General features: G+C 34.5%; 1 protein-coding gene across 8 annotated transcripts in view; it reads left to right on the top strand.

Annotated features, from left to right (window-relative positions):
• heph (polypyrimidine tract-binding protein 1 heph) overlaps nucleotides 1–13,884 on the top strand; it is a 919,983-nt gene that overhangs the window by 570,489 nt on the left and 335,610 nt on the right. The window contains exon 1 of one of the 8 annotated variants that reach the window (XM_089634367.1): nucleotides 7,845–7,867. The exons of the other annotated variants lie outside the window; for them this stretch is intronic. Within the exon in view, the coding sequence (XP_089490493.1) occupies nucleotides 7,865–7,867 (3 nt within the window). The 5' untranslated portion in view covers nucleotides 7,845–7,864. Of the gene's footprint in view, nucleotides 1–7,844; nucleotides 7,868–13,884 lie in introns of those variants that run through there. 8 annotated transcript variants of the gene reach the window in all.

The following is a 13,884-nucleotide window of genomic DNA, read 5'->3' on the forward strand; positions in this document are numbered from 1 at the left end:
TTTTTAATAAAAATCCACAGTTTTATTCAGAGATTGATGAAATTTCGCACACCTGGCTTTCGAGAGAAAGGTTACTGCACGCACTGTACTCGACTACGAGATTTATAAAAAACTACCTCTATCCCCTTGTCCCACCTCTCATAGAAGAATAAAAACTGAACATCGCCGGTTTCTTTAGCTGGTATACATACTATTATTTTGATTTACATACATTATGTGGGTATAATTCAAAACTTTGTATGCTATGTTAAAGCGTTTTTTTTTTTAATTTAGGAAAACAAATTAAGTTTGGGATACCTTATCTTGTATTCAAATCACCCCTGCGACACAGACTTTAAGGTATTTTATACATTGTATAACTTATTTACCAATAAATAATTAAATCAAAGGTGCTGAACTCGGTTTTGAAAGTTACTCTTTATTCTTTAGGTGTTAAGACACGGAGGGCGGAAGATAGAAGATGCCACGGAAATAATGTAAGCGCGGGAGGTGGCGGGCAACTTTTAAAACGCGGGGGTAATAGGAATGGCTGCTCTCTTTTGTTGTCCGTAAACTTGAGATTGTACATTGAAACATTATGAAACATCAACAATAAGGCGGCATCCATCAAACAACAATGGAAAACGTCTGGGGTGTTTTGTAAGGGTGGACTCCGAGGCTCCATGGCTCGCGGCTAGGGGGTGTCGGCAGCAGAACAGATTCAAATTATGGGAATAATATTTGAAAGAAGCGCAACTGCGATTTAGTAAAACCAGTTCATTCGTTATGGATAGTCTCTTTTGTATATTATATTTTTATTGCTTTAGTGAAGTCACCCTTGCGTACTTTTCAATAATATTAAATAGCGATGTTTTTTTGTTTTAGTTTACTGGGGAAACAAGCGCTTAAATTTATTTAATTTAAATAATTAAATTTTACTTACATGTTTGCATGAATTAATAAAGTGTCCTCTATTATTCAATTCAATTCAATTCAATTCAATTTGTTTATTCCTTTAAAAACATTACAAAATTACATTTAATTTCGTTTTTAAGTACATTTGCAAAATGGTATTACATAATAGTTAGCGGTGTATAAACTATACCAGCATCAATAGAGCTTGCCTTTATTATAATATAATCGCTTAGTTTTAGAATTTTCATCGGTGATTTCTAATCCAATAATTACCATACAATGTCAATGTTGAATACTCATAATAAATTTAAAAAATGTGCTGAAACGAGATGACGGGTTGTTTCATATACTTTGAACATTTAGTCGAATTTCTAAGTTAAAATTTAAGTTCTGTTATTATTTCATCATGAACCGTTTGCTTCACAGTACTTGGATAATAACTTAAATTGAATAGGACTTTCACAGAACTTAATATTAACTTTGAAATTTGATGAATTATTCAACTTCTGTGAAACAACCTGTCCTTAGATTTTAGGTCTTACAGAACTCCCGAGGACAAACTATAATAACCTATCTAGTTTGGGTTGCAATCTCGAAGGTCAACCTCTCGGAAATCAAAATCCCGAAAAGCTAATTCTTAAAAGCCAACTAACTCCCCGAGTTTATAAATATAATTTTGTTTTTCATGTTTTCTCTTAACATCACCCCGTTTTACGGCATGGTAGGTAGAGCTGATTAAATGCCACTTAATCTCTAACTGGGTTGTTCTAGACTTTTCTTGCAATGTTTTGCAGACAACTGGCATATTATTTATTCGGTGTTTTACCATAGCTCTCTCAGCTCGTGGAATGTTTTACCAAAAGACATCATCTATATTACATATACATGTCATCATACTTCTATATTACATATATATATATATATAATACATCATCTTCATTAACTATAGAAATAGTTTTCCCATTTTAAAATTTCCATAGAATGTCGTAGATTTCACCTGCAACATATGAGTGACTAATGACAATATTGAGTTAGGTATATGATATAATTGATATCTCATTTACCATCGGATATAAATCAACAATCCTGCTTACCGCCGTGAATTATTATTGACTTGGCGAGATCGCCGCACCGCAGCACACACACTGTCTCATTTGGCGTTTTTTCCCGCACGCTGCTGGTTTTTTCACGCAAGATGGCGGCAGCCACCCGTTCCACCGCGGTTCAAGGCCAAGGCATCTCGCAGACCACGCGGTATGCTCTTCGTATGTACGTACACGTTACATTGTTAGGTACGCACTCTGCACAGGCCTCATTGCCCGTCGCGACCTGTTTCCTCTTCGCCTTGCGAACAATTAAACTGATTTTGCACCATTGCACTAAGACTTGTGTAATTTTCAAAGCGCGCGGTGCAGTCCAAGTACTTATAAAAAATATTCTGATAACTCTGCTAGAATAAACGACATTTTTTAATTATATAGATATATTTTTAAATATTTTTATTCTAGATAAAAGAAAAAATTACATTTTCACTTATTTAACTAGAAATAACATATATTTTACACATAAATATATTACACATGGATATTATTCTTTTACATTGTTTTGTTGATGGAGCATAAAACTGAATATATATTTTTTAAATGTACCTATACTTTTTTCATTTTTAATTTCTAGGAGGCAATTATATATGTTGCTCCCCTCGTAACCAATGGATTGCTTGCCATAATTAGTATGTATGGTGTTTAAATGTATTTTATCGTGTTGCCGTGTAAAGTGTGTGTGTACTTGGGACGTTTTAATGAGTTCTGTATTTGTATGTATGAGTTTATTATTTATTTTGTAAATAAGGAGACATGTATTATATTCATATAATTTTCTTAATTTTAATAGTTTTGTTTCCATATATAATTTTTTTGTTGATGTTCTAGGTTTGAAATGAAATAGCTTTTTGATTACTTTATTTTGTGTTACCTGTAGTTCATTTATATATGTTTCACATGTATTTCCCCAGATTTCAATCAAGTAGTTTAAATGTGAGTGTACGAGGCTATAATATAGACCTTTTTGACATTGTTTATAATTGAAAAGCAGTTATTAAATTATTCAGTAAATTGTAAGTGACTCAATGAAGAATAAAAACGTAGTGCAACTGGTGATTTGAATAAGATTTATGTGTACAGAGTTTTATATATAAGTATCTACCCGCCACGCGTTGCTGTAGCTCAGTCTGTCTGTGTAGATAGAGAAAAAAGCGCGTGTTTTTCTTACGTCCAACAATGGCAATGATTTAAAAAAACATGGTTGTCCAACAGATGGCGCTGTTTATCAAAAAAATAATATTTTACCTGTCACTGGTAAAAAACGCATGTTTTTACCTGTCACATATGACATCTATGTGTGTATTACAAATATAGGTATATAAAAACACACGAGTATTTGAATGCAACATTGTGTCAACATTTCAAATCAATCGGTTATGAACTTTCAAAGATTTTAGATTTTTAACAAACGAACATTTTTATTTATATAAATAGATAGATTGAACCTACAATTAATTATGAAAAAATGTGTTAATATAATGTTTATTTTTTAAATAAGATAATTTGACGTTGCCGAGTAATTACATATATTTTATTATCAAAATGATCGAGATTGGAGGAATTTCTGTCTTCAAATTGATGAAGAATATTAAATATTAAATTTTTAAAATTTACGATATTATATATCAATTTTGCTTTATTCCTATATTATAAATAAATAATATTTCAACAAATTATTACTTATAATATTTGTTATCCTCTGTGCTATCCATAAAAACCCTTGTCCAGTGTAAATTAGTTTATTATTAAAAATAACATAATATTTTTAGATAATCTGTTCGGGACTTCTCTTTTGATGTCAATTTACACAGTCAATAAATCACACTTGATGTAAATACGTAATTTAATTAATCAAAGCAAGCCTGATTACATATAATGTTGTAAGCATTTTGAGGTCACATTCGAATAAAATCAAAAGTGGCTGAGTAGACATCGCGTTTGGGTCCCACCCAGGCGTAGTGTGTTCAATATTTTAGATGCATTGTACACGGAGAAAACTTACTCATATAAAATATTGATAATTTATTAAGAATATCTCAATTTATCTTAACACGGATAAAATGGGACTGCAGGCCCTTAACAAATGAATTAATAGGATTCCTGTTAAAATTTTAGTAAAAAGAAATGTATTATCGCGATGTCGGAACATGTGTTCATAAAAATCTTCATATTTTCGCATTTCATCATTATATATTATCAAGACAAATGCAGGTACATGAATACGTGTTCCAATATATCAGGAATGTACAAAAATTTTAACAGGAAACGACCAGCTATCCCGGTTTTAATCGGATTTTAATAAATCCGCAATACACATTCTTCTCCGTGTGCTTCCTCTAAAAAAATAAATAGGTTATTTTCTGCAGTAATCTAACTTGAACGAGATGTACTTGTATTTCGTTTTAGCGATGGAGGAATAAGTCCTCCATGGTTTTAGCCATCGTAACATTTTATGGGGATTCCTTGCAACTTTCTTGTTTTAATGTAGAATGTCACCTGTAGAACCTTTTTGTTGTATTCAAACTATTTTATAATCCAAAATCTATTGCATTTATTACGATATGCATCGCTTTTTTATTTTTTTCAATCAATATTTAATAAATGAGGGTTTTCCTTTCCGATATGTTTCTTGTTGCTTACATCCTCTTAGCCTTTACCTCTGTGGAACAGAATTTTTTACATTCTTTGATGTTTTTCGAAGAATGAATTAAAAAATTATCTCTTCTAATATTTTTTTGCGTAAAAATTGATCTATTTATTTTATGGAAATCTACAAATTTAGCTTAAACGCGTTCACGTACTTATAAAATTATGCAATAAAACAATAAAAACTTTGTATGTTACCTCGAATTAAATATAGATTTGGTTTCACGCTATCTGTGAATTAATTAAAATTAATGTAATAAATCTCCAGAATCTTCAAGAACCTTCCATATCTTATAATTATTATGGTTGAAATTCGGACCTTTCCATCTTGTATTCAACTGATAAATTATACAGTTTTTTTTTTAACTACTCGACACGTGTATCAAACTCGATTTTTTTATTTTCAAATATGTATCGGTCAAGTATAGTGATAATATATAATTATGTAGCTGGATATAGAAATGAGTCCGTATACGGCATATCTTTACAAGTTATTATTAAAAGTGAACTTAAAAAAAAATCTTTTAAATTAGAAAAATTCCTTAAGTTTCCAGGACTTGGTAATATGCTAGGACTCCTTGCCTCCCATTGCGCTTGCGTACAGGTAAGTAGACCTCCTCTCGACTCTTACGTCACAAGGAGGGAAGAGGGGCGCCGCACGTACTGACTCCACGCCAGAGGGAGAAACTGGCGTCAAATTCAAGCAGTCGCTTACCTGTTACGTCAGTCGTCGACTCTTCGCTTGAGATGGGAATTGAGGTTATTAGGCGCGCCAGAGGGAGACAGCGAGTAAGGCAACAGACACATTTAAATCGTACCTGTTACGTCAGATGGGAGAAAGCGAGACCACGATAATAATTTTCTGAAATAAACACAGAGGGAGTAAAGCTCAGGTGGGTAATGCCGGGAAAACAAGGCCACTAAATCGAAAGGGTCGGAATACTCCGTAGCCTCCGCATTGTAGAGTGCCGGGAACAGTGCGTTTCCACTTGCGGCCCTCAGGCGGGTGGTGCTCTCTATGCGCGGACAGGGCAGGTATGATCCACGCGCGGCGAGCAAGCGAGACGGGTATTCTCTGGGGGGAGTCTGCCGAAGGAGCCTCCTGTGTTCTTCTCAGTTTGACGCGAGCGGCCGCCGTGGCTAGACGCGCGCTCTCCGCGAGCCCTGTTGTATTCATATTCTCTCTGCTTTTTTTATTAAACATTAAATACTAAATACGGTATCACCGGACCGACCGTGACTTGTGCCCCTACTGCCTCCTCTGGTGAAGGATTTCCTCCTCTGTCGTCCCGTTTCTGCTGTAACCATTTTATTTTTCAATTATCATCATTCAAATATTTAAGTAATTGTCACTACTGTACAATACAGCTGAAAATTTGACAACATTACATGTTTTGAAAAGCTTTTACGTATCTAATTTAAAACTTAAATATCATTATAATTTTTTTATTAAATTAACTTTTCTTATCACTTGAAACTTTTCAATTCAAAACTTTTCCAAGTGGAATATATTCTAAAAGTGGATATTTTCCCAAGCAGAAACTCTTCAGTGAACACGTTGCGGCGCCCCCGTGTCCGTAATCGACAGCCAGAGCTCCAGCCTCTCGTGTCTCGTCTCGTCTCGACTCGTCTCATCTCATCTCGTCTCGTCTCCTGTCTGCTGTCGCTGTGTCTTGTCCTGTCCTGTCCTGTCCTGTCCTCCTGTGCCAGGTGTCAGGTCCCGCGCCGTTCCTCTCCGAACTCTCGATAGCAGTTTCCCGCCAAAGTTCCGTCAAACTTGCCAGTTCACCAGGCCGGCCACTTCGCCAGAGCTAGCTATCGCAAAGATCACCGTCCTCAAAGTTACAAGTGTAAGAAATCATAGAGCGGAGAAAGAGCAACTATTAAGTTTGTCGTAAAGGTATGATATTTTGTAATTAATTATCAAAGGACGGATCATTTTTTATTAAACCAAAGACTATCAGATAGACCGAATTTAATTTTGTCACCGTTTCGAAGAAACGCGACAAGACATATCCGTGAGACTAAAGTTGTGTGTATTTTAGTGCAATATAAGAGTAGAAGTTAGTCCTCCCCTACAAACGCCGGATATCCCCAGAACATATCACCCGTGGAATAAACATTCCACTTCCCTTAGCAGGTACATTTAGTAAACAACCCATCGTATTGTTTGTTTTCAGTAGTGTATAAAATAAAATAACTAGATTAAATATCAATAAACAATAAGGCTAGGTTTAGTTTTCATTATTGAATTAATGAAACAAGAGTGCGTGGAGATAATCAAAACAGTAGCTTAGAAAATATAAAATCTCTCTTACTCTTACCACTTGACAATCTTTCGACAATCACTATACTTATTCTAACTTTGATATCGTCTATTCTAAATGAATTAAGTTAACCTTGTGACAATCCCCTCACACTTCGTGCACGACCTTTTGGCCCACGCTGTGCTAACCCTAAGTATCTCTAATCTAGCTGTTCTTACTATAAGATTATCTTAATCGAGCCTTCAACTCCTACAAAGTGTTAAGAATATCATTGAGAAACGCTTTCAGTGTTTCGTGCTTAACTTTGTATTAACAACTATTCTTCATCTTCATAACAAATTAACCGCTTCGGTGCCAATTGAAAACTATCGATTCATTCGGCCTATTTTTCATATCGTCGTATAACTAACTAAGTCTAAGATAATTCACTATATATACTATCGTAATAAATTATAGTCAATTATTATCCATAATTTATATTAAAAGTTAGGTTAAATTTATTCTGTAAAGTTGCCAAATTTTCTATACTGTCATAAGAACTGAATTTTGTAAGTCGGGTAAAAACGTAGTCGGACGATCTCGAGCTTTGCGTGTAACTTGTAGACAGGTAGTCGAGCAAGAGTTAGTATTCGCGATAGTGTCGGAGGAACGATACCCTCTCCCGGTCCTAGCCCTCACAGCAGCCCAGCAGAACAGCCCCCTCCACCCGCCGAGCCCCCAGGGCGGGTCACCCCGTCCACGACGTATTTTCAATCGTACCTCGCGTACTGCCCCGTGGGGGCCAGCGGGCCCGGCTGCCGCTGCGCGCAGTGCTCGGCCCTGAGCGGCCCTGCGCCCCCCGCGCCGCCCCCGCCGCTCTACGAGCCGCCCCCGCTGCAGCAGCTTCCCGTACTGCACCGCCTGCAGGTGTGTGACTTCCACGCTCCCAAGGCTGCTCACTTCCTCGCGCCTAGCATGGTAAGTTCGAAACACACACACGCACTCACTTCTCTTCAGCATACATACCAGGATCAGCTGTTCTTTGCATTGTGTTTTATCACCAGACTACAGCAGCTCAATCATGCTTCAAGGATACCAACGCAAAGGTTACAGGAACAATTAATACTGAAATAAATAATGACAGTATTATATTATTTATTACACTCCTACATCATGTTTACCCCAAAAGATGCTGATCAAAATCCGCGATGAACTCAAACTTATGGCAAGTCAACAAATGATTTCAATCGTATCATCATCATCACATTATACATCAAGATTAATTAATTTTAAAGTAAAATTAAATGAATTTCAGAAGTATTAAAATAGAAAATAAAACATTTTTTAACTTATTTCCTCTTGTTTATTTTACCAGTACCGGTTTCGTCCTATTATGGACATCTTCTTGTGTTCTTTTATACAGTTTGATTCTTCTCTTCCGGATTGCCTTGCGTGGTATGCAGGAAAATTCATTATTTTATTTACTAAATTATCGATTATTCTGCTATAGTGACCATTGTTATATTATTATTTCTTATTTATGACATATTAACCTTAAAGAACCATTGTAATTTAATAACCCAAACATATGTACCTACCTTGACATTGTGTACCTAATTTTGAATAAATTCTGTAACAAAAGAATTTCAATTGCCAGCCTGAAGATGTCCATAATAGGACGAAACCGGTACTGGTAAAATAAACAAGTGGAAATAAGTTAAAAAATGTTTTATTTTCTATTTTAATACTATATAATTCCACCACGTATAACAGTGTAATAAATAAATTTCAGAAGTGTTTATGAGGCCATTCATTCAAATCCACAGCTCCAAATGAACTATGCCAACGCAGGTAACTCACCATGTCGACTTGAGTTGGTATAATTCAGTATAAAAAAGTCGTTATCTTCGTTTTATGTGATATGTTTTACAGTTTTTGTCAAATATTATTTTTTTATTTGCAAAAACATTTCCAAAATTGGAGTCTATTTCGCACGAAGATGACAATAATTCACTTCAAAAAGTAAACCATAATGCCTATCTGGAGCTAAGTTGTATCTTATAACCATGAAAAGAAGACCAATAAAATATTTTTTTTTTATTTGTAAAAAAATGATAAGTATTTAAAATACCTTCTAATTTCTAGTAAAAATGTGCTAAATAATGGGACAATATGTCTAATATATTACCCCATCTTGATATGTGGATTCCATTTGCTGAAGCACTGACGACAGATCGGAATGCTGTGTCTATTTTATGCGTACCATTGTAAGTTGCATCACTGCACATTCAACAGAGATGGCAAACGTTTGCCCATTATCTCTGCACAGTCGAAATTACGTCGTACTTATGGCTTAACAGCTCGATTCAATATATTCTAATCTAATTTAACAAGCATTCCCTTTACTAATTACCGAAACTTTTGACAGTTCTGTTATTTTCAAATGTTTTTCTTGAAAACTTTGTCAAAATAGTACGTAAATTCAGTAGATCCTTTCTTGATCCATTCTCACTCCTGTCTCTTCATAAAAACACCTTCAGCAAGTACCTCTAAGATCACTGAGTAGAAGTACTTAAATCATTTACCTTTAGTAATATACTCGCGGACACTGAGACAAATGAGTATTGCTGATTTATTAAACTATTAAAATGGGGCAGAAGGCCGTTTCCTAATAAAATTTTAGTACTTTCCGAATATCTCAAACACGTGGTCCGCCGTCACGTTAATACATTCCTTATATACTAAAAGTGTTCCATGAAACATATAAATTCATTCGTTAAGGACCTGTAGTCCCGTTTTTAACGAGATAACGAATAATTTGAAGAGATTTTTAAGAAATTAGCAATATTTTAAATCAGTAAGTTTTCTCCGTGAAAAATCAGGAATATTAAAATCCAATAAAAAAAAACAAATCAAAATAATGTTCTGTTAAATTATTATACATTAGGCAGGTACTTATCTAAAGTATCGCTAATCTGAACCATTCTTCATAAAAAAGGTTCCAATTTTGAAAGTGATTCTTAAATTTAAAAGCAAATTTGAATCATTTAACTTGAAAAAATTACACGCAGGTATAATTCACACAGGAATAATTCCCGCAGAAATAACTAACGCACATCATAACAGTTAACCCAAAAAAAAGTTTTTTAGTATGATAATTGTGAAAACGATAATATTGTGAAGGGTACCAAGAACATATTTTATCGTACTTTGACCTAAAACCATTAAAGAAATAGAACTTTAAATATTTAAAAAAAATGATAATTGGTTTGATTCGGTTTTTCACTTTCTCGATTTCTCAATAAAGTATCTACAACGAAGGCTTTCAACTTGTCTGTTGAAAAATATTTTGTGTGCACTTCACGCATTTTGTCCCAAGACCAAAGAAATATTTAAAAATATGGCAACAGACATATTTTTTACAAAATTAGTTCTGATTCCTTAAACACTTTACCCTTAGAACGACAAAGAAAACCCAAAAAAGCGATTGTTTAAAATAGTAAATTCGCATCGCAAAGAAATAAGTATTTATAACTGATAAAGTGATGCTTGATCTTTAAAATGTGTACTGAAACCAAATGGAGTAAATTTTTATCAAATTTATCACACCCAGTTTTCGCAATTTAATTTAGTCAATTAAATAATAAAATGCTATTCAAAATGTAGGCAAACATAATTTTTTTTTGAGGAAATCAATTGTTTTAGAAGCAAGTATTTAAGATAGTAACAAAAAGGTCATATTTATATAACAATTGAGAATAATTTTGGGTTCAAATTTTCATAAAAATTTAATACTTATGAGAAAACGGTATTATTTTCGGTGTAAGGTACTTAATTGAACTAACGTAAACTTTAATACGAAGGTAATGTAATAAGTAAGTTTTAGTATAAAATAGAATGTCAAATTTTGGTGAAAATTTACCTATTTTTTTCCATTAGGTAAGCAGTTAAACATAAGCCAAAAAATATACTGAAAAAAGTGGGTGTGTCAAGCCTACGCAAGACAGAAGTGAAACTTCTAGTATTCCTCTCTCTCTATTTTCATTTCATCATCTCTATTTTCTCTCTTAGGTTAGTTTGAAAATTAGAGGTTAAATAATTCAACGACGAAGCATGGATTTGATAGGATATTTCCTCTTGTGCCACTGATGTGTTCATCACCTCTATCTCGTCACTACTCATTTTTAACACTGAAATTCTGTACCAAACCGTATGAACCACAATCAATTACGTATTTCACTCGTATTACACTCACGACGCAGTATACTAACCAAGCAGCTGATGCTTGGCGTGGCGCAGTTCGCTGGTGTCTGAGAGAGAGGAAAGAAGAGAAGAGAGAGAACGTTCGTGAGCGGCTCCCCCACCTCAACAAGCGCATATGGTGAGAGAGGGACAGTGAACGGTGAGCGGTGGTGGGGGTACCCGCATTTTCGTGTCGATCCTGACTCGGTTTTACTCCGTCCCCGAAAATCCATTACGCGCCTAAAGAAGTTTCACTTCAAAAAACTGAAAGTTTGCAAATTCCTTTGTGCCAAATCGCTTGAAATTTCAAATGAAGTATCGACAGGCGCACAGCGCGACTCCATCATCCAGGAAATCCGATATTGTTGATAAATGTATCATGTACGTTTCCGCGCTATTTGCATCGGCTGAAGTGTGAAGTGGTGTGATTTGGTGACGCTGGCTGCGGCAATGGTACTTGTCGCGCACTCGTGCTATTGAACAAGAACAGTGGTCTCTGTACGGTGAACAGTCCTGGCTCGCGACGAGATCGGGTTCGCGATAGATCCTCTCGGATATCAAATGCCAGCGTTTAGTTCCGCCGACCGCATGATTCGCAATCTTGTATGAAGATTCTGTTTACTCCACAGCAGAGTGATAATTATGAATCCAACTACTGCGAAACTTATATAATGCTCTGAAAATGGTTTAAGTTTTTTCTATCAAGAACTTGACTGTTTTGAGAGAAAGGCTCTGAATGTATTTTACAAATGCATAATGTAAAAAAGGCTTATTAATATTTAGTTTGTTTTATTTTTTGTTGAAGTCTTTTATTAAACCATTGCATGCGAGGGACAAGAAATGAATATCAATATGCATTATTGCATGATCAAAATTGAACGTATTTCGATCAAGTTAATTAAATCTCAACGTTTAATGTAATCATGAAAACCAACACAGAATTACTACAATACCTATTACGTCACTTAAAGATTAATCGCACACACTCAGGTAGGTAGCATGATTTTATTTTTAAACCTATGTACAAATTTTAAACTGCATTCATTTTATCCTTTTTTTATGAAAATCGACGGGAAAATTGTTGCATAAACCTCCCTAGCGCAGAATATCGGCCGATTGCCGCCGTCAAAGGCTGTTTGCCGGTAAAGGATTAGGTATTAACCGACGGTAATTTTTGATAAAGTCAAAGCGCTTTGCTGGGCACACGGAACCAAAATGTCTGTCGCCAAACAACGGCTCCTTTATTTGGGAAATTGATCCCTTTTGCGATACATATCTACTCTGAATTCGCACACAAGATCGAAATACCTGCAAAACCTTTGGCATGTCAAATGCCTATAACATGACATATTTTTTTTGGCTAATGGCTTCAGCAGATTTATTTTCACATGATAGAGTTGAACATGTTAACATGCGGATGTTTTTTAAGCTGGTTTTATATTATTTTTTTCGCTTCATAATAATATTTTTTCACTTCTACAGCGGCATGTTTGTGAATGTTATAGGTAAGATGATCGTAACCAAAATGATCGTATACGAAACGATGGTAATAATCTTAAGGTAAATTATCATAGGAAAATATTTGTTAGCTAATAATAGTGTCTCTGTTTCATTTTAAAGTAAAAAGATTTAATCTAATTTACTTCTAATCATTTATTTTATGAAACAATGTACAAATAACGATCAAATGGTAATTTACGATCAAATTCGCTTACGATTAAATGATGATATTTTTAAAATACGATCTTTATGCTTACAATCAAAACGTCGGTTAGCGTTTGTGAAATATCTTCCTACAGGCGATTTACTGCGCTAATTTGTTTGCTCCCAACCATCTGGAGCAAGTGAGAAACTGGCATCCTCAATTGTGGTATATTATGAGGCAGAAGTTCTCAGGAAAGGTAAGGAGATGATGGAATTCAGATTTCAAACACGGCTTAAGCCATTTCAAACAACGTATCATTTCTGAATGTTAGTCTTACACCAGTGCGATATTGAAAGTATCTTCCACTCCAGAACATTCCGCAAATCTACTAACTATATGAATAAATGTTATTTTTAATTAAAAAATTGTGAAATAAAACAAATAAAATTTGTTGCGTACGCCGGGATCTGAACCTGCGATTGCTAGTCGAGAACCCAACCCTCGATCAAGGAGGCCTTTATTCAATTTATAAATACGATGTTTTTGGAAAGAATAACAAAATTTTCTATTATTTTGTTCTCACATTTACTCGTAGGTATTTTTTTCATGTTTTCGTTTTGTATATAATGACAACAACACGCTGTTTTTCTGTCATTACCGCATATTATTTATGGCCTTGGCTATGTGTGCTTCTCACGAGGCAGTATTCTACTTAATATTGGGGCAACCGAGAGGAGTGAGAAGTTATATAATTAAAATAATATAGATGAAACGTGAAGTCATGTGAAGAAAAAAAAAATAAGCGTATAGATTAATTAGGTCTTGATGGGTATTTTAATCAATACATATTATAACTCGATGGAAAAATGAACACGCCACATGTCGTAGGTACGTACATTTAAGTCATAATATATTATGATGTTTTTTATATAATGATTTATTTTACGTATTGTTTCCTTGTTTGTACTGATGTTACTATTCCTAGTAAAACCCGTAAAAAGGCGAAGGTTAAACGCTTAAAGTTCTTTATAATCTACGCGTTCATAGATGGTGTTACTTAAATTATTTGATTAAAATACGCTCTTTGCAAGATATGCTTTAGAGTATT

Source organism: Hesperophylax consimilis, chromosome 1 (assembly GCF_061612785.1).
Source record: "Hesperophylax consimilis isolate HC1 chromosome 1, BYU_Hcon_1.0, whole genome shotgun sequence".
NCBI classification, from domain to species: Eukaryota; Metazoa; Arthropoda; class Insecta; order Trichoptera; family Limnephilidae; genus Hesperophylax; species Hesperophylax consimilis.